General features: G+C 48.3%; 7 protein-coding genes across 7 annotated transcripts; 1 reads left to right on the top strand and 6 right to left on the bottom strand.

Annotated features, from left to right (window-relative positions):
* Positions 1-1,380: 1,380 nt before the first annotated feature.
* Positions 1,381-2,143, bottom strand: DFJ58DRAFT_667220 (uncharacterized protein; the record flags this gene model as incomplete). The annotated part of the gene is made up of 2 exons (XM_041382606.1): positions 1,381-1,942; positions 1,998-2,143. 2 exons carry the CDS (start codon positions 2,141-2,143, stop codon positions 1,381-1,383), a joined length of 708 nt encoding a protein of 235 aa, XP_041238999.1.
* Positions 2,144-5,413: 3,270 nt separating this feature from the next.
* DFJ58DRAFT_810820 (uncharacterized protein) lies at positions 5,414-6,596 on the bottom strand. The gene is made up of 2 exons (XM_041391438.1): positions 6,288-6,596; positions 5,414-6,235 (listed from the first exon to the last, which is right to left on the bottom strand). The coding sequence occupies exons 1-2, from the start codon at positions 6,492-6,494 to the stop codon at positions 5,687-5,689; spliced, it is 756 nt and encodes a 251-aa protein (XP_041238998.1). The 5' UTR covers positions 6,495-6,596; the 3' UTR covers positions 5,414-5,686.
* A 681-nt stretch (positions 6,597-7,277) lies between these two features.
* Positions 7,278-8,487, bottom strand: DFJ58DRAFT_810818 (uncharacterized protein). The gene is made up of 3 exons (XM_041391437.1): positions 8,404-8,487; positions 7,611-8,357; positions 7,278-7,558 (listed from the first exon to the last, which is right to left on the bottom strand). The coding sequence occupies exons 1-3, from the start codon at positions 8,455-8,457 to the stop codon at positions 7,436-7,438; spliced, it is 924 nt and encodes a 307-aa protein (XP_041238997.1). The 5' UTR covers positions 8,458-8,487; the 3' UTR covers positions 7,278-7,435.
* Positions 8,488-8,489: 2 nt separating this feature from the next.
* Positions 8,490-9,369, bottom strand: DFJ58DRAFT_93523 (uncharacterized protein). The gene is made up of 2 exons (XM_041395627.1): positions 9,195-9,369; positions 8,490-9,138 (listed from the first exon to the last, which is right to left on the bottom strand). The coding sequence occupies exons 1-2, from the start codon at positions 9,288-9,290 to the stop codon at positions 8,704-8,706; spliced, it is 531 nt and encodes a 176-aa protein (XP_041238996.1). The 5' UTR covers positions 9,291-9,369; the 3' UTR covers positions 8,490-8,703.
* A 458-nt stretch (positions 9,370-9,827) lies between these two features.
* DFJ58DRAFT_93518 (uncharacterized protein) lies at positions 9,828-13,774 on the bottom strand. The gene is made up of 3 exons (XM_041395626.1): positions 12,330-13,774; positions 10,660-12,281; positions 9,828-10,604 (listed from the first exon to the last, which is right to left on the bottom strand). Exons 1-3 carry the CDS (start codon positions 13,684-13,686, stop codon positions 9,864-9,866), a joined length of 3,720 nt encoding a protein of 1,239 aa, XP_041238995.1. The 5' UTR covers positions 13,687-13,774; the 3' UTR covers positions 9,828-9,863.
* A 613-nt stretch (positions 13,775-14,387) lies between these two features.
* Positions 14,388-15,139, bottom strand: DFJ58DRAFT_93485 (thioredoxin-like protein). The gene is made up of 4 exons (XM_041395624.1): positions 14,978-15,139; positions 14,748-14,924; positions 14,615-14,689; positions 14,388-14,563 (listed from the first exon to the last, which is right to left on the bottom strand). Exons 1-4 carry the CDS (start codon positions 15,020-15,022, stop codon positions 14,519-14,521), a joined length of 342 nt encoding a protein of 113 aa, XP_041238994.1. The 5' UTR covers positions 15,023-15,139; the 3' UTR covers positions 14,388-14,518.
* A 1,006-nt stretch (positions 15,140-16,145) lies between these two features.
* On the top strand, positions 16,146-19,485 carry DFJ58DRAFT_708457 (uncharacterized protein). Its single transcript, XM_041383785.1, has 5 exons — positions 16,146-17,548; positions 17,596-17,699; positions 17,751-18,204; positions 18,260-18,568; positions 18,624-19,485. The coding sequence occupies exons 1-5, from the start codon at positions 16,264-16,266 to the stop codon at positions 19,325-19,327; spliced, it is 2,856 nt and encodes a 951-aa protein (XP_041238993.1). The 5' UTR covers positions 16,146-16,263; the 3' UTR covers positions 19,328-19,485.
* Positions 19,486-21,568: the final 2,083 nt, after the last annotated feature.

Raw genomic sequence — 21,568 nt, 5'->3', positions numbered from 1 at the left:
AATGACTAGCATCACGTACCGTAAGACCTCGACCATAGACGTAGTAAACGAGACGCCCGGATCGCAATTCAAAAGAAGTGTCACTTCGCAAGTTACTTGCTTGTCGTACACCCCTGGAAATGGTGGAAGTGAAGAATGAAGAGTTTAATTTAGGATAGCCTCCCCTGGGACAAACCGCCATCATTCCTGTCACCTCGTGAGTGTCCATTACTTCGCACAGGAACTGGCAAATCACTATACATCAAAAATGACTCACGAAGTCATGGGTCACCCACAAAGTGATGCCACGGCACGGACAATTGAAGGCAGCCGTTTCTTCTTACTAGTTGTTGTCTGTGTAAGCTACAGAACCCTCGTACATTCCGTACCGCAGCATTCGAGGTCGGATCGTATTCTTAGCAAGCAAACATTTCATCTGTTTCTTATCTAACTTGAAGTCCTTAGATATATCCATCTCGAAGCCGCACTGGAAGATTGAGAGATGGCGCTTGCTTGAAATTTCCATGATGATGACTTCACCTTGCGGTACTTTTGGCATCAAATAGCCTAGTTGCAGTGACGGGCGTGATGTCCGGTCCCGTCGAAGTTGGTAGATAATCTGCACAATCGGTCTCTGCAAGAAGTTCTGCAATGAAAGAATTATTCAGAACATATGTGACCTCTGCATTAGCATAGAACCGGAGGAAAAAACATGGTAAATGGGGCCTATTTAATACGCCTTACCGTATGTTATCGTTGCCTTGAGCGTTTCCCGGATGAACTGGCAACTCTCACGAGGTGAGTCACATGATTCGAATTTTGTCCAAACAGGACCTTATAGATTAGATAAAGCGGCGAGTACAACTTACTTTTAATCATACCGGTACATACAGACGAGTTAGAGTTACTAAAACCTCAGTCCGCTACACTACGAGTACGCGACTGAGTATACATTCCTTTCTTTCAGCTCTCGAACGAGTCCGTCCGTTCACTCCCGCGTGTCACTCTAGGATGAACAAAAGATGCTGGATTTCTCACATGACGGTAATACTAGTAGGGGAAAGACTAAGAAAGAAACTCGAAATACGCGCTATGTATTGTCAACAAATATCAGGTCAGCCTGGTAGTGGAATGACAATAGACGAAATTAAATAGAAAGTTAAAATCGAAAAAAGACTCAGCCTCTACAGTCTAGCTACCGACGTCACCGGAAACCAAAGAAAAAACCGAGCACTATCGTAGAATGAAATGAACTTGAAATGAATCCCCTTCAAAAGTTGACAATTTCGGAGGAGGAAAGGAAGCGACGATCTCCTCGTATGAGCGTGTCATCTAGATCTAAGATTGAACAGTGAATAGTTGTCACCATTGCGAAACACCAATGTGTCAAGTGCTATGGGTTCAGTAGACCCCAGGTACCAGTCGGTACCTAACTACCTTCGCCCACTTCTCCCACTCGTCTCCGAAAGCTGATTTCAGTACTTCATCCTCTTGGCTGACCCTGCACACGGTGTTTATCATAAGAATTGTCATCTGCGCTAGCCATGCCACCGCAACTAATTTGAGTCCAGGAACATCTAAAATTCCGGAGTGTCTAAGCCATGAGGTGGGCGATCCGTGCAGGATTACCATGCCAATGATCTGTATAATACCTGCTGTGTACGATGGATGGCGTATGACAGCGTATGGTCCAGTCGTGACAATAGAGTGCCCTTTGCGGATACTGAGTTGGAAGGTGAAAAAACATCCGAGGGTGCGAAAACACCACCAGCGGACGAGACCTCCTGTGACGGCAAGTGAGGTGCCCAAAACGAAAGGGAAAGTAATGGGCGTATCACAAATCCTGTGGCCGACCGCGTACTGTGTGATGGACTGTATAACGGACAGAGAGTCCGTCGCGTGAGAGGCAATGGTGGCGATCTCTGCGAGAGAAAAAGCCCAATAAATTGTCTGGCGTATCGCTCTGTAAAAATGATCATGGACAAGCAATCAAAACACTTGCCTTGATAACCGGATACCCGTATACAATATGCCGACTGAGGACCCACTCGTTAAATGTTTGGTGAATAATCTCTGTACTCGGGGGGACGTTTGGGGCTGTGAACGATATTTGCTGCGCGATAGCAGACAAGAGAATAAGTGGAACTTTGAGAAGTGACGCCATTTTCATGAAGATCAACTGACCTTTCAATGGTTGCTTTTTATGCATGAATGCTTTGCTGAGGCTGTACCAAATGGTATCATATGATTGTAGCAAAGGTCGGCAATCATAAAAACAGTCATCACTTGTCTATCATCGAATGTCAGTCTATTTCATCCCTTCAAAATTTATACTTAACTTGTCATGCCGGCGGGACTAAACCAGTTGCAGGTACTAGCCGATGAGTAGCATTGAATTTCTTGCCGATAACTGTCGGGAATAAATATCGCTTTGCATATAACGAGTAATGGAGAAGATAGTGGACAAGTGCCGTTCCACATATGTCCTTAGGGGTTGACTTACGCTCCATGATGTGCGTTCTGGGCATGATGGTTAAATAAGAGGTCGTATGTAGGAATGACTAGCATCACGTACCGAAAGACCTCGACCATAGACGTAGTAAACGAGATGCCCGGATCGCAATAAGTGTCACTTCGCTAGTTACTTGCTTGCCGTACACCCCTGGGAATGGTGGAAGTGAAGAATGAAGAGTTGCTAGCATCCCCTGGGACAAACCACCATCATTCCTGTCACCTCGTGAGTGCCCATTACTTCACACATGAACTGAAAAATCACTATACATCAAAAATGACTCACGAAGTCATGCGGCACAGACAATTGAAGGCAGCCGTTTCTTCTTACTAATTGTTGTCTGTGTAAGCTACAGAACCCTACATTCCGTAGTGCAGCATTCGAGATCGGATCATATTCGTAGCAAGCAAACATTTCATCTGTTTCTTATCTAACTTGAAGTCCTTGGATATATCCATCTCGAAGCCGCGCTAGAAGATTGAGACGTGGCGCTTGCTTGCAATTTCCACTTTGCGGTGCTTTTGGCATCAAATAGCCTAGTGCAGTGACGGGCGTGATGTCCGGTCCCGTCGAAGTTGGTAGATATTTGGCACAATCGGTCTCTGCAAGAAGTTCTGCAAGGAAAAAATTATTCAGAACATATGTGACCTCTGCATTAGCATAGAACCGGAGGAAAAGACATGGTAAATGGGACCTATATTCGAGCAGTTGGGCTCCCCAGAATCAGAGGTACATATAGTTGTTTCCCAAGTCGGAACCCTCCTCGATGGTAATATAAACGCACCTGCAGCCTCTCGCGAACAGCACCAAACGTGGATTCCTCCATCTCGTTACCATCCTTGAATGCGCGATTACAGCACTTGCCATCCCCTGGGCATTGCGCAACCCCTTGTACGATCACCTCCTTCACGTGCAGCCATTCCGGCCCATTGCATACATCAGCTGCGAACCACCTAGCAACAGCTTTGTCGGTCACTAAGCTGATGTGTTGTAGCTGAGGTAAATGTGGCATGACTATTCGTACTCGACGTCTTCTCGCGACTTTGACCAGTACTTGAAGCCAGCACCGTCGAAAGACGAGGTAATTCTGGGGATTGTGCAAAAGGAAATCAAGGGCGATACGAATGCCTAGGCCAAGGCTGATGAATGAGTGTACGAGTGGGATGCTTAGATGCGCAAGGAAGGCACGAAGGTCAGCGGAGTGACTTGACCGTTATCTTCGTCACACTTTTAACGGAGTTAGACGAGTAGCCTCGAGGTCACAATCATAGAGCAGCCTGAGCATGCGACGGTTGAAACATTAATTTGCCAGCAGAACTTGAAGATGCGGTACTTTGGGTATCGAAGTGTCAACATTACCACGGTCGGATCCTAAATGTGAGGCTTCAATTTTGAAGGTTGACAAATGCGTCGTTGATGAATCCGAGGATGGTGTTAGATATTTCGTTATTCCCCTCCAAGAAATAGTGGAGGTAGCTTCCGTCATTCGAAAGCGATACATCAATCAAGGAATTGTCATCACTTTTGGAACCAGTGACTGTCGACTCTACGAAGTAGGGAGGCTTCTGTACGCACGAAATGTACAGGCACCTGGTCAGAAGATTTCACATTGTGATATTGACGCCCAATAACTAGTCTCTCTGATAAGTCGTTTGCATTATACACTGTTTTTGACCAACAATGTCGAGTGGAGAAAGATGGGGAAAAGACGGTATGTAGTGTGTAAGAAGGTGCCTGCACCGTCGGTGTCTCTGAGTCAGTGCGAGATTACCACCTGACAAGCGATGCAAACTGGCGAGGGCCCACTGCCGCAGCAAAGCACATATGTGACGCGAGGCCGTTGTGCATGACAGGGTTGCCTCACAATGTCCCATTTGCATTCGACCATGATGTGACAGTAAAAAATCTGAAGTTATTGCAAGACAAAGTTGCAGAAGAGAACGACTTCGGACGATGAGGGGGTTCTTGGCCGAGGACAGAGCGGTCAGACTGACATTTGAACACAAATTTGTGAGCGATCACAGAGACAGAGAAGATCACACGTTGACAAGAAAAGACAGTGAGGACAGAATGTAATAGAATATAGACGCACACACTGGCGGTGCGAGAAGCGTTGTATGAGTTGTCAAGGACACCGTGATGAGCCACAGTATGGGCGAAAAAATGAACACATACAGAGCACATATCACAGCCATAAGAGTGCTGGTGCCGCCCCCAAGAATCATGGATGAGAATACACCAATGTACAGTGTAAATGAACAGCACTGGGGACCAGTGCAGTACTGGAATTGGACTGAGGGAGGGAGTTCACAGCACATGAGCGCATACAGGAGCTCGGTTAAGTAGAAAACAAATCATTAGACACAGGAGGTAACGAGAACAAGGTGCATGTCCAGCATCAACACAATGGCGTAGCGTGGAATACAGCATACGACCTTGTAATCAGGCAGGCAGAGTCGGGGATTGGTGGCTCGCCACTGCTACGATCTGATAGGAGGTGTCATGTGGTAAAGTATATTCCACTGTAGATGGGGGAACAGGTTCCGGCCGCGTCAGTGCAAGCATCTGCACAAAGTTATTCTTGTCAGTTGGCACAGGTCCGTAATTGCACCATATGGCGATGATTTGTTATCTCACCATTCGAACATTTGATCCTGTAATGACATGGGGGATTGGGGGGGGCATGGCGCCTGAAACGATGCCGCCGGATGATTCCGGTGAATGGTTGATCCTAGTCTCTCTTAAATATAGTCGTGCCTTAAGGGTTGATCGAGATCCTGAATTTCTCACATGACGTAGGGGAAAAAAAGAAAGTCGAAATATGTACTATGTCAACAAATATCAGGTTAGCATAGAATGTCATGTACAATAGATGAGACTGATGGGTCTCGCACGATTCAAGGAGGCGCACGCACGCCGGAATAGCCAAAAACGGTCCCTCGATACGCAGAGGAGACCAGCTGAAATAAATTATAATTGACTAGCAGTATGACGCGGTAAACAGTAGTAGAAAATCGAAATTGAAAGACCAAGTTAGTAATACAAAATCTATAGCACATCCCTACAGTCTGGCTACCAGCGCTACCGTCAACCAAAGAAGAAACCGAGCGCTATCGTAGAATGAAATGAACTTGAAATGAATCCCCTTCAATGTCGGAGGAGGAAAGGGGGCGACTAAATTCAGGTGCTATGGGTTCAGTAGACGCCAGGCACCAATCGGTACCTGACTACCTTCGCCCACCTCTCCCACTCGTCTCTGAAAGCCGATTTCAGTGCTTCATCCTCTTGGCTGATCCTGCACACGATGTTTATCATAACAACTGACATCTGCGCCAGCCATGCCACCACAACTAATTTGAGTCCAGGAACATCTAAAATTCCGGAGCGTCTAAGCCATGAAGTGGGCGATCCGTGCAGAATTAGCATGCCGGTGAGGTGTATAAAAGCTGCTGTATATGATGGATGGCGTATGACAGCATATGGTCCAGTCGTGACAATAGAGTGCCCTTGGCGGACACTGAGTTGGAAGGTGAAAAAACGTCCGAGGGTGCGATAACACCACCAGCGGATGACACCTCCTGTGATGGCAAGTGCGGTGCCCAAAATGAAAGGGAAAGTAATGGGTGTATCGAGAATCCTATGGCCGACCGCATACTGTGTGATGGCCTGTATAACGGACAGAGAGTCGATTGCATGAGAGGCAATGGTAGCGATCTCTGCTAAAGAAACAGCCCAGTAAATTGCCTGGCGCATCGCTCTGTAAAAATGACCGTGGACAAACAACCAAAACACTTGCCTTCAAAACCGGAAACCCGTATTTAATAGTCCGAGTGAAAACCCACTCATTAAATGTTTGGTGGATAATCTCTTTACTCGGGGGGACGTGTGGGGGAGTGAGCGATATTTGCAGCATGATAGCAGACGAGAGGATAAGTGGAACTTTGAGAAGTGACGCCATGTTCATGAAGAGCAACTGACCTTTCAATGGTCGCTTTTTATGCATGAATACTTCGCTGAGGCTGTACCCAATGGCTGACGCTAGCGCAACAGAGTATCATGACTTGTTCATTGCTTCGCACAGGAACTGACAAATCCAGCCAGGGGGGCGGGTTAACGTTGGCGTTTTACAATGTTTCATGACAACTGACAAATCATTGCTGTATATCAAAAATGACTCACGAAGTCATGCACATGGGTCACCCATAGTGCTGTAGGCAGAACTATTTGCGGGTAGTTCCGCCGGCAGAACTGGCAGAACACGGCAGTAGTAGGGTTGTGCCAACCCACGAAGTGATGGCCCGCCACGGACAATTGAAGGTAGCCGTTTCTTCTTACTAATCATTGTTGTCCGGGTAAGCTACAGAACCCTACATTCCGTAGTGCAGCATTCGAGGTCAGATCATTTTCGTCAGCGGTACTACCGTCCGTGACGAAAATGATCTGACCTCGAATGCTTGCTTGCTACTAGCAAGCAAGCATTTCCATCAGTTTCTTACCTAACTTGAAGATCTCGAAGCATCATCAAAGTCCATTACCGCTGCTGTCGACTGCCTCACTCACTGTGCACCCGTCTACCTGGAATTCCTGCGGACCAGCATCCGGTGATTAACCTGGTACGTGTTTTGTGTATGTTGTAGACTTCGGCAAGCGAGCAAAGTCGCTAAAACTGCTTCTTGTTATGATCATCGGGTCGGACCGCCGTGAGAGTATTCCAGGACCTAGAATAGGTACTGGTATAGCAAAATTAATTGTCTATCACACAGGGCCGGTTTGATACCCGGTCCGGTCTAAACCCGTAAAATATCAACAGCATCACTGAAAACCAACGCCATGGTCATGAGGCGTCTATGCAATGCCTTATTCAATGGTGAGACCCCAAGGCCTCGGGCCCCCCACGCGTACATACATGGAGTCACAGTAAGCCTGAGTAAAAATACGAAAGCACTAAACCAAATATCGTCGTCGCCGAGTCCAACGCTCTTTCCCTTTTCTATGAGGTCCAGAACTCCGGCCAACCTCCGCCTGGACGGGGGAAATGACCTTGATACTAATCTCACCTTCCCGAGCCTACAATTTGGCCACATCAGACCGTTGCTGTATTCAAACGAAGAACACGTACCCATGTCAAAGTAAGCCGATCCAGTTCTAAGAACATTCTGGAGTCACGCGGCATCGGAAAAGGTGTACGACAGACAGTCGCAGTGTATGCATGATTTGAGAAGATTTCTCCAGAGTCAGTCATTCGAGCTGGCTTGCAGATGAAAAAATCTGGCGAGTCGGGATCATTGATACTTTGCGAACGAGCAATGACCCGCTTATTGAAGTCCCAGATGTGGACGTAGAAGTAGCTCTCAGTTGAGAGCACTTCTAGTCTTTGACCAGGATCAGGAACACGATCTTGGGGAAGAGCATAGGCCATTTTGCTACCAAACACACTGATATGGCAGTTTCTGTCGTGCGGAAAATAGTACACGTGCTGAGGTCCCCAGTTTGACCAAGGAACATTGATGGGCGTATCCGAGTGCAAGGCCATATCAGAGAAGATGGCCATATCGATGACTAGGATAGCGTCCCCCGCGAAGGAAAGAAATTCTAAAACCATAATCTGCGACTCCAGGGATGGCACGTAGCTGGGCATGAGGTCTGAGCGTGCTACTTTACCATGGAATGATGGGTGGACATGAATAAGGATGCCCAACAAGGATGAATCATAGCAGCTCTTCGGAAGGTGATATGTGATTCGGCGTTGAGGCGCCCCATCAAGCCCTTGTAACGTGTACAGGTATATCAAGCCTGTGTGGCCAATGACAACAATCTTCTGTTCGTCAACTGGATAGTAATAACGATCCATTTGACATAAATAATGCTGCTGATGTTGAGCAGCAGAATTTTCACAAACAGAGGGAACTTACACTATTTGCATATCCCTTCCTCCAATTGATCACTTGTATGAATATGCCGGACATCAAGTCATCCGCGCCATCATCCGTGCCATCATCCGTGCCATCATCCGCGCCATCTGTGCAATAAAAGACAAATACACGATCACCACAGATTACGGGGCTCTGCGCAAAATCAGCACGGTAATATCCAGGTGCATCAAAAGTATGTTTGCACTCCAAGGAAGCGCACACAGCATTCGGATGCGGACGCTGGGATGAAGCCAGTCGAAACTCCACCGAAAAAAACATGGTGATCTCGTTCTGCATCGGTCACAGTGATACAATGGGGCTCAGAAATACGGCCATAAGATCCTGCAGTGGATCGAAGGCAACAAAGCCCGGGGGCCAGTGCTGTGGAAATAAATCATTTGTAGACCATGCACGGGAGAGTTTGGGATCCGTTCTACAGTCCTGGATGTGGAATGTGTCCAATGTCATGCCCGGGTCTGTCCACCAAAGCCCACATTTCACAAATTGGGATGGCATGGGAAAGGTAGCAGCAGTAACCAAGGTTTCAAAGATAGTGTTCGCTTGAAAGTCAGATCGCCACAAAAATGCCAATTTCTTGAGCGAACACATCTTTCCGGAAATGCCGTTCGAGTGCATGGCACCAGTCTCAGTACTAATCAAGCCCTGAGCATAAAGTTCAAGCTTGTATTGAATGTCAACAGAATTCCAGACCACAGTGCAAAAGGTATTACAGGTCTAGCATGATGAAAAGTTAGCCCTGGAGGAAATGTGAAACAAGAGAAATAGCGGACCATTGCACAGCGATTAATGTCCTTGGGGTTAAGGAGGGTTAGAATGCGACATATGAGTTCTGTAGGAAGCGACAAGAATCCAACCGTCATCGTCATGGTTGTAGAAGAAGAGGGGATTTCGAATTTGAAAATTTTTAGGAGGCCGATTTGTCTCCTCTCCTGGGCGGGAGCAACAAAACAATTCTCATTTGGGATATGAGCGCTTGAGCCTCTGGCAGTTACGTAGCTTTGCTCTGTGTGAAGGCCGTGACACGTTAGATGTGATTCAAATTCATACTCAAATATCGAACGATGACGATGCAAGCAAGTGAGATTGATGATGCGTAAGATTGTCCCAACAGGAACCATAATCGTGGTATATGCTAGTTCAATGTCAATGCAAATGATGACGATGATAAGAAAGTCGAAAAAAGAAAGAGAGAGAAAGTCGAAATCCAAACGAATCGAATCGACTAATGCAAAATCCACGCACATCTTTGTATGCAGCTTGAAGTATATGCGTCAGTGTCTTCAACCAAAAAACAAACAGAAAGAAAAAAAAACGTTCGAGCGCTGTCGTGGAATTAAAAGAAAAGTCGTAGTACCAAAGAGCGACTAGGCGGAACGTCTTAATAAATATGCAGGTGAAAATCAAAAAAATGGATGCACGTCATGAAGTCATCGTACGTGTTATCGCGCGCTCTTCCAGCTCGATGGGGGAGCAGCTTTTCGTCCGGGATTCCTACCAGGCATCGGTGGCTGCAAGTTCGAAGGCTGAGAAGCGCCAGTCTTGGCGCGCGGTCGTGAACCTCCTCCATAGGAACTCGCAGGATTGTTCGGGACGCCGTGCCCAGATGGCGTGTGGCTCGAACGGGAGGACATTGATGGGCCAAACGACTCCCCGTACACACTCCTCGACCCTCCTCCGAACTCACTCTGCGTACTGTTGATCCGACCGGGGAACATGACGGAGCCCGTGGACCACTGGTTTGGCATCATACCAGGCATGCTCATCCCAGGGACGCCCAGCATACTCATCCCGCCCCCTCCCATTCCGCTGTACACGCTACCTCCACCACCCCCATACACAGACCCACCGCCGATATTGGACCCTCGTTCCCACTCGTCTCCGGCTAACGCCATCGCATGTTGAGCCACTGCCATTTGGTACGCTTGCTTCGCGATCATCATCGCGCGCTGGTGAGCAACGAAGTAGCTCTGGTCGGGGCTGAACTGAGAAGCCACCATAGGCCCCATACCTGTCGGCATGGGCTGCTGCCACGGCCCCCACGCAGGAGCATTCATCCCAGGCATCATGCCATCCATGCCCATCATGGGATTGATGCTCATCCGCTGTCCATGCTGAGGCACAAGATCTTCGTCGGAACCATTATGCACAATGGGTCCACGACCATTGACGATTTTCCCGAACTACGATCAAAAAAAATCAGGGCGACGAATAACAATCACAAAAGATAACACAAACCTCAATAGCAGACTTCGCTTCATTCCGTCTCCTCTCATTCCGCTTCTCCTCATCATCAGCGTCATTCTTCACCCTCTCACGACCACGCGGCAGATCATCTCCAAAGCTCACAGATGACCGCTTCGCATTCGCCCCGCGCGCCTTGAGCGTCGAGTCCGCATCGCTTCCATCCCTCAGCCCAATGTTCACCCCAATATCACTACCATCATGTGGAGTGAACGGCGCACCACGACCACTGCTGGAGTCACCTGTTGAGCTACCGGCGGGGCTCTGGCCTCGTAAAGAACTGTTGCTGGCGAATGGGCGGGAGGGCATGAGTGACTGCGATTGCGACCTTGGTGCTGCGGGGATCCCAGGCCTTGCGGAAGGCGCAAGGGAGACAAGCGTGCCTGACGGTGGCCGAGACATTCTGCTATCCAACACACTTGGCGTCGAAGGAGGGCGTGTCTTGTATAAGTCCTTCGAAGACCCCCAACTGGCTTTCACGGAAGGTGAATCAGGTACAGCGGTGATGAGAGGGACAGGTGGGACACGAGAAGAGCGCGAGGAACGAGAAGTTGAGACGACGGAAGAAACATCTGACTTGTCGGTTGATGGTACCTTGGACTGCTGAGCTAGGATACCTGCACGAGAACGAGGAGAGAATGAAGACTTGGTGGGAGAAGGAGATCGTTGCGGAGAAGGAGCCCTTTTGGAGACGGTGGAGAACGTCGCTGTCGGCGAGGCTGATGATACTGCCTGAGAACGAGGACGGGAAGAGAATGAAGACTTGATAGGAGAAGGAGATCGTTGTGGAGAAGGAGGCCTTTTGGAGACGGTGGAGAATGTCGCTGTCGGCGAGGCTGGTGATACTGCCTGAGAGAGATCAGTGGTATATCGACGCGGAGGGCGTGAGGTGACGCTGAAAGAAGCCGGTGGTTTATACTCTCGAACAGGCGTTGGTACAATGCGGTCGTCACGAGGAGATTCTGGCTTGTCATCAGCACTTGGCAAACGTTCGACAGCAGGTGGCGGAACGGCGTTCAGGGGCGGCACTTGTTGGGAAGGTTGTGTAGGCGACTGTGAGGAATCTCGTGATTGATCAAAGGAAGTAACGAGTCTGATGGCGTCCTTCAAATCATCATCAACCTCAATTGGTGAAGAGGATGGCCGAGGGATGGACCCAACATCGCTGCTCGACTTCTTATGGCGGGTGGGAGAAGGAACCTTGGGAGTTGGGCCAGCAGGTGAACGGGGAGTTTCCTGAGCAAAACTCTCAGCCATGCGACTCGGCGTCAAGCTGATAACAGGGGGAGGAGCAAAGGGCTCGTCCCTATCCACTTCACGTTCCTTACCCTTTGTAGACGGTTTTTTCACTGAATGCTCGTGCCTCAGGACAGGCGTGAGCATCGGAGGACTTCCTACGAGTGATTTGATATCAATCAGGGGCTTCGCGGGCATCCGAGGCCGCGAGGCAGCGGATCTGTTAGTGGATATGGATGCAGAACTTCCCGGTCTGCGTGGTGCAACGAGCGCGGACAAAGGCATGTCTTCAGAATCATTATCCGAATCTGATGAAGTATCGGAGTCGTCATCCTTCACCGCTCTTGGTGACAAAGGCGACGACGAAGATTTATCTGAAGCTAAAAGTCATGTTTAGAAACAAGAATATTGATAACTTGTATACTTGCCTGATGATGCGGCAGAAGCGTTTACAGCAGCCAAAGTCGATGCACGACGGGCAGCAGCATTGGGTGTAAGAGCACTAGTGGAGGCAGATGCTCTCGCTCGCATGGCAGCCATGTTGTCAGGCTGCCGTAGCTGCACATTGTCCGATTTTGACCATCTCGGAGGAACTGGCCGTCGAGCCTGAGCGTTCGATGCAGTGGGTGCATGCCCCGCATCGGACTGCGAGCGCGGACCAGGGCGACGAGTCACGGTGCGTTTGCGACTGGGCTTGATAGGCACGCCATCACTATCCACTTCTTCATTAGATTCGTCAGATTCATCCGACTCTGAAGTACTAGTGTCCAAAGCGGACGAAGTTCGGTTAACCAAGATGGACAGCTGGGTGGTAGTTGAATCACGATTAGATGATAGGTGGTGTTCACTTCCGGTAGGCGTTGAAACCGTAGAAGCCCGCTGTCTGGACATATTTTCAGCACGAAGAGTATCGAGGGAAGAAGGGGGTCGGAATGAAGGTACAGGGGAATTTGCACGGCTCCGACGAGCTTGTGCTTCACGAAATGCTGCAACAGATATCCTTTGAGAGGAATCTGAAGCAACACTGTCTCCGCGCGGCCGTGGCCGGACAGGAGGAAGCGGAAGCTCGACATTTGGAACATCAGCTAGAGAAGGGGGCGACTCGGAACGAACGTGGCGGAAAGCTTTCAAATTAAAATTCTCCCTCGGTGAGGGACTTGGAGTGGGAGGAGCTGCAATAGTTGCTGGTGGCGGGGCAGGTTTCGATTTAGTACGCTCTCTAGCCCACGAGAATAACCCGCCAGATTTTTTTGGATTAGGTGGCATCGAAGAAGAAGACGGGGGTGCACTGTGTATCTCATTCCGTGCGATGACGGAAGGGGTATCCAAGCCGGATTGATGGCGCGTGTTTTCATTGGGAAGCGAAAGTGTGGAATTAATGCTGGGGTCGTGGTATGCTCCAAAGAAGAACGGTTTTGGTGGGGAAGGCGGGAGGTCGTGCCCTGAATCAGAGACAACGCTGGATATATGTGTGCGTGGCGGGCTATCGTTGAGAGAGAATACGCTTGTGGAGGTGCCTGAGACATGTGGCTGATGTACATGTCTCCGACGGAATGGCAGTTTCAGCTTGCTCGATGAAGCGACTGCTGGACCGGTATAAACTGCGGCCGGAATAGACTTTAGAGACTTGTCTGGAAAGACATAATCTGGTTCTGAAGAGACTACGGTGCCACTAGAGATGGAAGCCGTAGAAGTCGGCGTCGTTGGGACGTTTAAATTGGATGTTGCGCTGCGAGCACCGGACTGCCTATCTCGTTTAGCAAATATTCCTGCAAGCAATGGCATGAAGAGGGTCAGCAGCAGAAAAGCAGCAGTCCGAATGGTGAATGAAAGAAAGAGCAAGAAATGAAAGGTCGATGTTCGCGATGCCGGGTATGACAAGTTAACAGGGATTGTTTGTCTTTGTTTTCTTCTGCTCCCATTTAGAATGCAAAGTAAAATTGGAACCGACCTGGCGTGACGCGGACGACGAGCATCAGGCTACAGCACAGGGCGACAGAGCGGCCGTACAGGCTACTGTATTAACCGAAAACGCCTAGACTTATCGCCTTGCATACGCATAATCTGTGTTTCATCGAAGTACAACGTTTCAGATCCTACGAATCAAAAAATAGAATCAGTTCCTGCGTACTCTCACAGTCACCGTGATGTTGCCCAACGAAGCACGGCAGATCCTCTCCGGCCACTCGTCCCCGCATTCATATCCAACCATCTCAATAACGCTCTTGATTCACTTTGTATAAACTCACGAAGCTCGATGTGCAGCCGCGGCAGAAGAGAACATGGGAAGTAGTCATTATTTTTTGATACGACTCGCGATTATAGGCGCTATACTAGGTTTGTATCGAGACACGTTGCTTCCCATGACGGCAAGCTTCCATTCGCACTAATAGCGGGATTTCTCTTACTTATCTTTGTGGTGCCAGCATCCGAAGATAGGTCACGTTTGTGCGAGCTAAGCATAATGCGGCTACGCGCAGTGTATGGTAAGCCAAAAGTCGTTATACATGATGTAATTTATACATTGATTTCCCCATATCATAACCAGACGATCCCTTCCATGACCTCTTCATATTATTACAACGCAATTGATTGTCTCTTGTCTAGTAAGTTGCCTTTAAGCAACAACTTCGCATTCCGTCATGTACGAACCCATCAATTTCTACCCGCGACAATCGGTGAGGGTGCACGACATCAAACACGAGGTACTCACGTGCAGACTTAACGCATCGGCGCCCGTGGCATGCCCTACCTTCTTCCCGTCCTTGAACACCATATAAGTAGGGACCTATAATATTCTTCGGTTTCAATTGGCTCCACAAAGACATCATGTTGAAAATACATACAACGCGTACATCAGCTTCCATCACCACGTCCTCCAGTTCATCCACGTTCACACGATAGAAATCCACGCCGATGCGAACGAATGTGTCAGAGAGCTCGGAGAATTGCTGAGAAGTCGACCGGCATAAGCCACTCCAGTCTGCGTGGAAATCTATCAATACGGTTTTACCGCTGTTGATCTGGGAGCGACAGTGAGAAAAGGAGTTTAAGAATGCATGGAATAGGCACTCACGATTCTTGTGAAGTCTTGGGCATCGTCTATGGGGTTGAAAGGCATATTACGACCTTGGTCCAAGTGTAATGAGAATATATGTATTTTATATGTAATACGGAAGAGTGAGACAAGGGTATGACAGAACAAACAAACAAAAGGGGGTTGAAGAAAAGTACAAAGAGGATGTCAAAGGATGTCGGAGGATGTATATCGATTGGAATGGGGACTGGGAGAACTTCATTTCAGCTATGCACGTCACCGTGACGTCGAGGCCCCTTTAAGTGGCTGCCTGCAGGATTAGGTCTAGGTCAATCGATTAGTGATAAGATAACGAATATTCGAATTGCAGGTATCACTTTATCCGGAGGCCTGGACCTGAGAAAAACCTCCCAGTAATCACAAAGGCTGCACAGCAAGATCAACTTGAGACCCTTCTGAGACTCCGCGGCCACAAAATGGGGTATCTGATAAGTACAAGACGACAATGGGCGCCCATTGTCTTTGCTACTCACGGGCACAATTTCGCAACTGGAACCGTCCAGTTCCGAAGACGATGTTGTCGTATGTGTCGGACTGAGCGAGTTATTGGAAGTGGGGGGACTATGCATAGACATCAGTAATCAATGATAGCTTCATTTCCTGGGCATTCGATCTGTTCGATGAAATAATTGTCAGCCTATGTCAACGGTATGTCAATGATACGTGTGCCTACGAGTTCTTGGATAACGATAACCGAATCGCTTGCCGCCAAAAGTGAGTCAGAAGTCTAAGCAGGTTTGGTAGGATATTCGATTAACTTTCTATACGTCTGCGGTCTGCCTAATAATACTACGAGACTATGGAATATAATGAGGCTGATCATCAAGTAGTTGATTCGACTCATCAGTATAGTATGCGGATGGTGAACCTCTCGATAATCGGTGATGGATCCAAAGATACCGATGACATTATTGTGTTCAGAGACTCGCAAATGAATTACTGGTCCTCATTATGATTTGAGCCCAAGTGATTGCTGGAGGAAAGGTGATCATCACTGTAAAGAGTTCGACGGATCGATCATGGTGATGGTAGTTAATTCACTAACTAGTTAGACATGCTTTTATATCTAAGCGAGAAGGTCAGCGGAGTGCTGATTACCTTTTTGGGTTAAGTGGTGCAATGTCAAGATTATTAATTCCTGTGTTGGGCGTCGTTGGCAGCGTCGACCTCGGTAAGTAAACGCAGTCGGTACCGCCTGCGTCGTCGAGCTCAACCATCAATTGCAACGTGTCACGACGTCGCTAATAGCTCCTATCAGCTAGACCATGGCACCCAACTTCTTTTCAAAGCTCGTGAAGCCTAGTACGTCTTCATCTCCGAGCGGAAGAGAGAATACGACTGCTCCATCCCGTCAAAACATTCACGCATCTCCACATTCTCAAAATATTTCACACCCATCTCTTCCTGACCCCGCCAGTGACAATTCTAGTACAAAAGGCAGTGTCAAAATTGGTATAATTCCACCTTCCCCTCGTTCAGCCCTTTCTACTTTTCCTGATCCTCCTCCGCAAGACCACCCTCCTGATACATCTCAACATCGACGTGCCCGCTCACAGGACAGGATGGTCCCAGATAGACATGCTTTATCCTTCGCTGCTCGTCCCATGACAAGTGACTCGTCTTTGTCCACAGATGACATGCTTCCAACTCCAACCCCCTCTCGTTCTCGTCCTGAAGAATGGAAGACAAGCGCTGACAGCTCACCCAAAGCCTCTCATCAGCTGACACCTGCATCGTCCACCGGGAACCTGAAAGCCCTTATAGACAAGCGCACCAACACTCATCCTTCAAATACTCACAAGGTGGTCGATAGAACTCCCTCAAAGAAGTCACTACGCAATAGGACACAGCCCCCAGCTCCACTCGATTTCGATCACTCCCAGAGTAATACTCGTTCCGATGCGCACCGGCGAACTGGTCGCCACGAACACAATGCCGTCATAATTGAAAATGGCCTCGTGGACTCACCCACCGCAATAAGCCATGCCCAAAGAGGCACCCATCATCAACAGGAGCTTTTACCTACCCTCACCGACGCCGACGCAAGATCCATCCGCTCAGCTAATAGTTCAGCTTCAAAGAAGAAGAAAGGTTGGCGTCGTCCTTCACTCACTACTCCCACTCGCAAACATCCTGGTGTTGCTCCTGCTACAGCCGCTTCTAGTCTCACCATGTCCAATACTGGTTCTCAAATCTCCCCTGTTTCTCCTCTTTCAAATTCGGCATCAAAAAAAGTTACCAATGGAACGGTCAGATCAAATGGTTCCGCTCGCTCTGCGATGCAGTATGCCGCTTCTGCCTCCGTGACGTCTATGCCCAGTCCTGTCGATGCCAGCGCTCGCACGAGGCACCCCTTGTCCAGTCGAGATGACTTTTCAGACGGCCAGACAGACACGTTTGCTTCCAGCGAAGAGAGCGAGGGGTCGGATGACGAACTTGATATTAATGAAGATATTCCCGTCACGGGTTTCGCCGTTGCAAGCAGCAAGCGTAATGCAGACTTCCACGAGTTGTTCCCTAGTATTCCCGAAGGCGATTATCTCATCGAAGGTTTGTCCCATTTTGAAAATGTCAAATATCTGCTTCATATCTTGTAGATTATGGGTGCGCATTACAGCGCGAGATCCTCATCCAAGGCCGGATATACATCTCAGAGAACCACATATGTTTCCATGCGAACATTTTCGGGTGGATCACCGACGTACGTTGCACGCGGTTATACATTCTTGCAAATTAAGTGATACCCCCACAGCTGTCAATCCCAATATACGAAATAACCGCTCTCGAGAAGAAGATGACAGCATTTGTCATCCCCAATGCCATCCAAATAACCACCCGACAGGCAAAATACACCTTTGCCTCGTTCCTCTCCCGTGATACGACTTATGACGTGATCGCCAATATCTGGCGACTCTCCCGTCCTGATGATACTCTAAGTCAAAACGGCTCGTCTGGCAACATCATTTCGCCCGCTAGTACTTCTGATGTTTCAGGTCCCCTGGTCACGAGCGGAGGCAAAGAAACAGCTCCTGTGGCTCGCTTTAACAAAAACAAAGTCACGCACTGCGCATGCTCGAAGAATGCACAGCATCTTAATGAGATCGCGCTAGAAACAGTATTACCTGGGACACCGGACAAGATTTATAACCTGATGTTTGCGAGTGGGTTTATCAAGGATTTTATGCGGGTGGATCAGAAGCTTATGGGTGGGTGGCATCTCACTTTACCCGCGAATCACTGGCACTAATGCTTCCCATTCAGATGTGCAGATATCGGATTGGATTCCCACAGGCGACAACTTGAAGCTTTTGGCGCGGAATATGTCATATATTAAGCCCCTGAACAATAGCGTCGGCCCGAAGCAAACAAAGTGCGAGATCCACGATGAAACCTTGACCTGTGACTTTGATGACCACGTCGTGATGTTGACGACGACGAAGACACCCGACGTGCCTAGCGGAGGCGTGTTCACCGTCAAGACGAAGACATGCTTAATGTGGGCAAGCGCTATTTCCACACGGGTGATCGTCACCACGCAAGTAGATTGGACTGGGAGAAGTTTCATTAAAGGTTTGCTATTCTCTCTTCCCACAACATCTTGTGCTCACGCTCGCAATACGCAAAGGTCTGATCGAAAAGTCAGCAATAGACGGTCAAAAGGTATACCACTCCGACCTCGACAAAGCCATGCGGATGTACATCCAAGAACACCAATCCGAATTCATCCCAGCAGGCGTAGACCCAACAGCCGTGGCACCCGTCGAGCCCCTCAGCCCCGTAATCGAATTCATGAACCCCACTCTCCTCGGTGGCTCTTCGGGCATCTCAGACGCGGCAGCCCGCAAGGCACGCGAACACGAACGTAACAGACGTGGGCTTCAATGGGCATATGAGACGTTTGATGGTGCCTACGGCGTTGCGACGCGCTCTACGTTTGGAGCGCTTGAACTTGTCAAGGAAGCTTGGGAACAGAGCTCGGCGATGACGATTTTATATTTCGTTATTGTTATTCTTGTGTTTAGTAATCTGTGGACATTGATGCTTGTGGGTCAGAGGGAGGAAGCGGGGAGAAGGAAGGAGGCGAAGAGGACTGAGGAGAGGGAGAAGTGGGTGCAGGATATTGTTTCTCGGATTTGGGAGGAGTTGGCTGTTGGGAGGGCGAGAGGTAATATTGGGCCTTTTGGTGGTGGGGCTGTTGGTGATGGGTCGGTACTTGTGAGTCAAGTGGGCGGTGATTGGAGGTCGGAGGTGGATTCTATCACTTCGACGTTGAATGCTGTTGAGGAGCGGGTAAGACTCTTACGGGAGAGTCTGGATGCTCTGGATTAACTCATGGGAGATCTACGCTCTTATGTACATACTACGCTTATTATTGTAGACACTGGCTAACTTCTCGGCGCCAGCCCCTACTCGGTTATTCTTATTTTGTGTCCATCGAATTAAACGCAAGCTGATCTTTTTGTTTAATTTTGCATTGGCAAATAACTGCTAATCCCCCGTAATTCTACTGTTAGTACATGATGTTCTTCGACTCGTAGACACCAGTCTTAGTCAAGTGGTAAGGGTGACAGAATAGAAATCTGTCGACAAGGTTCGAAACCTGCTCAACAATGTTTTTCCTTTTACCACGCCTTGAACATTCAAATATTCACTCATGGACGGATCCTTCAAGGTCTATCTCATCACACCCAACTGGCAGATTAGAAATCTGTTCTCAAAGGTGTTGCAGATTTGAAATATGATTTTCCCTCACCTTGACCAGTTCTTCGGAGGTTCTCAAACTTAGGAAGCACCCTGGCCGAAGTGCACTGGTCACCACAACAGAATCGAATTCTGTTTCTCTTCAACTGCGCCGGTTCGAGACCTGCTGATGAGACAAGGTTTTTTCCTATAGGAACGCGCCTTGACATTCACTCATGGATGGTTTCGTTGGAGATGCATATGAACTCGTCTTAGCCAAGTGGTTACCACAACAGAATCCAAATCTGTTTCCCTTGGACTGTGTAGGTTCCAAACCTGCCGATCGACACAGCAGAATTGAAATCTGTTTCCCTTGTACTGTGCAGGTTCGAAACCTGCTAATTTGACAAGGTTTTTCTCTATCTGAACGCACCTTGACATTCACTTATGGATAGTTTCGTTGGGATGCGTATTAACTCGTCTTAGTCAAGTGGTTGTCACAACAGAATCAAATTCTGTTTCCCCCGGACTGTGTAGGTTCCAAACCTGCCGATCGCCAGGTTTTTTCTGAATACACCTTGAAGATTCCCTCATGAATGGTCTCCTCAGAGGGCCATCTCAACTGCGTCCTGGCCGAAGTAGTACTACTACTACAACAGAATCTAAATCTGTCTCTTCGACTCTGCCGTGCAGGTTCGAAACCTGCCGATCATAAGGTTTTTTTCTATCGGAATGCGCCAAGATTCACTCATGGTTTCGTTGGAGGACCATCTTGATTCATGACTGGTCTAAGCCAGGTTACCACAACAGAATCAAAATCTGTCGAATCGACAACAAGGTTTTTTTTCCTATCAGAATACACCTGACATTCACTCATGCATGGTTTCGTTAGATGTTCACCTTAACAGTTCTCAGCCAAGTGGTTACCACAACAGAATCAAAATCTGTTTCTCTTGGATTGCGTAGGTTTGGAACCTTCCTCCGACAAGTTTTGTTTCCGGAACACACCTTGACATTCACTCACGGATGGCTTCCTCCGAGGTCCATCTAACTGGTCTTAGCCAAGTGGTTACCGCAACGGAGTCAAAATATTTTTCTCTTGGAATGTACAGGTTCAAAACCTGCTGAATGGTGGTTTTTTCTATCGGAACACACCTTGACATTGACTCGTGGATGGTTTCCTCGGAGGTCCATCCACCTGCTCTTAGTCAAGTGGTTACCGCAACAGAATCAAAATCTGTTTCTCTTGGACTGCGTAGGTTTGAAACCTCAGTGCGACAAGTTTTTTTTCCTGGAACACACCTTGACATTCACTCATGGATGGCTTCCTCCGACCTCCATCCAACTGGTCTTAGCCAAGTTGTTACCGCAACGGAGTCAAAATCTATTCGTCTTGGACTGTGCAGGTTCAAAACCTGCCGAATGGCGGTTTTTTTCTATCGGAACACACCTTAACATTGACTCATGGATGGTTTCCTCGGAGGTCCACCCAACTGGTCTTAGCCAAGTGGTCACCGCAACAGAATCAAAATCTGTTTCTCTTGGACTGTGTAGGTTTGAAACCTCAGTCCGACAAGTTTTTTCACGGAACACGCCTTGACATTCACTCATGGATGGTGTCCTCCCAGCTTCATCCAACTGATCTTAGCCAAATGGTTACCGCAACGGAGTCAAAATCTGTTTCTCTTGGACTGTGCAGGTTCAAAACCTGCCGAATGGCGGTTTTTTTCTATCGGAACACACCTTGATATTTACTCATGGATGGTTTCCTCGGAGGTCCATCCAACTGGTCTTAGCCAAGTGATTACCGCAACAGAGTCAAAATCTGTTTCTCTTGGAGTTGGTTCGAAACCTACTGATAACATTTTTGGGTGTATAGATACTCGGAGG

This window comes from Suillus subalutaceus (assembly GCF_016647625.1).
Source record: "Suillus subalutaceus strain FC151 chromosome Unknown DFJ58scaffold_136, whole genome shotgun sequence".
In the NCBI taxonomy this organism is placed as follows: Eukaryota; Fungi; Basidiomycota; class Agaricomycetes; order Boletales; family Suillaceae; genus Suillus; species Suillus subalutaceus.
This window is presented reverse-complemented; position numbering and strand designations above follow the sequence as displayed.

What these genes read in the sequence shown, in the direction of transcription:
- DFJ58DRAFT_810820 (XM_041391438.1), bottom strand. Translation starts at nt 6,494, where the DNA reads ATGCATAAAAAGCGACCATTGAAAGGTCAGTTGCTCTTCATGAACATG. An exon ending in ACGGGTTTCCGGTTTTGAAG is followed by an intron (nt 6,236 to 6,287) that starts GCAAGTGTTTTG and finishes GCGATGCGCCAG; the next exon opens with GCAATTTACTGGGCTGTTTC.
- DFJ58DRAFT_810818 (XM_041391437.1), bottom strand. Translation starts at nt 8,457, where the DNA reads ATGTCCGGCATATTCATACAAGTGATCAATTGGAGGAAGGGATATGCA. An exon ending in GGAAGGGATATGCAAATAGT is followed by an intron (nt 8,358 to 8,403) that starts GTAAGTTCCCTC and finishes CAACATCAGCAG; the next exon opens with CATTATTTATGTCAAATGGA. An exon ending in ATCGGCTTACTTTGACATGG is followed by an intron (nt 7,559 to 7,610) that starts GTACGTGTTCTT and finishes GCCAAATTGTAG; the next exon opens with GCTCGGGAAGGTGAGATTAG.
- DFJ58DRAFT_93523 (XM_041395627.1), bottom strand. Translation starts at nt 9,290, where the DNA reads ATGACGATGACGGTTGGATTCTTGTCGCTTCCTACAGAACTCATATGT. An exon ending in ACATTAATCGCTGTGCAATG is followed by an intron (nt 9,139 to 9,194) that starts GTCCGCTATTTC and finishes TCATCATGCTAG; the next exon opens with ACCTGTAATACCTTTTGCAC.
- DFJ58DRAFT_93518 (XM_041395626.1), bottom strand. Translation starts at nt 13,686, where the DNA reads ATGCCATTGCTTGCAGGAATATTTGCTAAACGAGATAGGCAGTCCGGT. An exon ending in CGCTTCTGCCGCATCATCAG is followed by an intron (nt 12,282 to 12,329) that starts GCAAGTATACAA and finishes CATGACTTTTAG; the next exon opens with CTTCAGATAAATCTTCGTCG. An exon ending in AAGCGAAGTCTGCTATTGAG is followed by an intron (nt 10,605 to 10,659) that starts GTTTGTGTTATC and finishes TTTTGATCGTAG; the next exon opens with TTCGGGAAAATCGTCAATGG.
- DFJ58DRAFT_93485 (XM_041395624.1), bottom strand. Translation starts at nt 15,022, where the DNA reads ATGCCTTTCAACCCCATAGACGATGCCCAAGACTTCACAAGAATC. An exon ending in CCCAAGACTTCACAAGAATC is followed by an intron (nt 14,925 to 14,977) that starts GTGAGTGCCTAT and finishes TGTCGCTCCCAG; the next exon opens with ATCAACAGCGGTAAAACCGT. An exon ending in TGGAAGCTGATGTACGCGTT is followed by an intron (nt 14,690 to 14,747) that starts GTATGTATTTTC and finishes AGAATATTATAG; the next exon opens with GTCCCTACTTATATGGTGTT.
- DFJ58DRAFT_708457 (XM_041383785.1), top strand. Translation starts at nt 16,264, where the DNA reads ATGGCACCCAACTTCTTTTCAAAGCTCGTGAAGCCTAGTACGTCTTCA. An exon ending in GGTGGATCAGAAGCTTATGG is followed by an intron (nt 18,205 to 18,259) that starts GTGGGTGGCATC and finishes CTTCCCATTCAG; the next exon opens with ATGTGCAGATATCGGATTGG. An exon ending in TGGGAGAAGTTTCATTAAAG is followed by an intron (nt 18,569 to 18,623) that starts GTTTGCTATTCT and finishes CAATACGCAAAG; the next exon opens with GTCTGATCGAAAAGTCAGCA.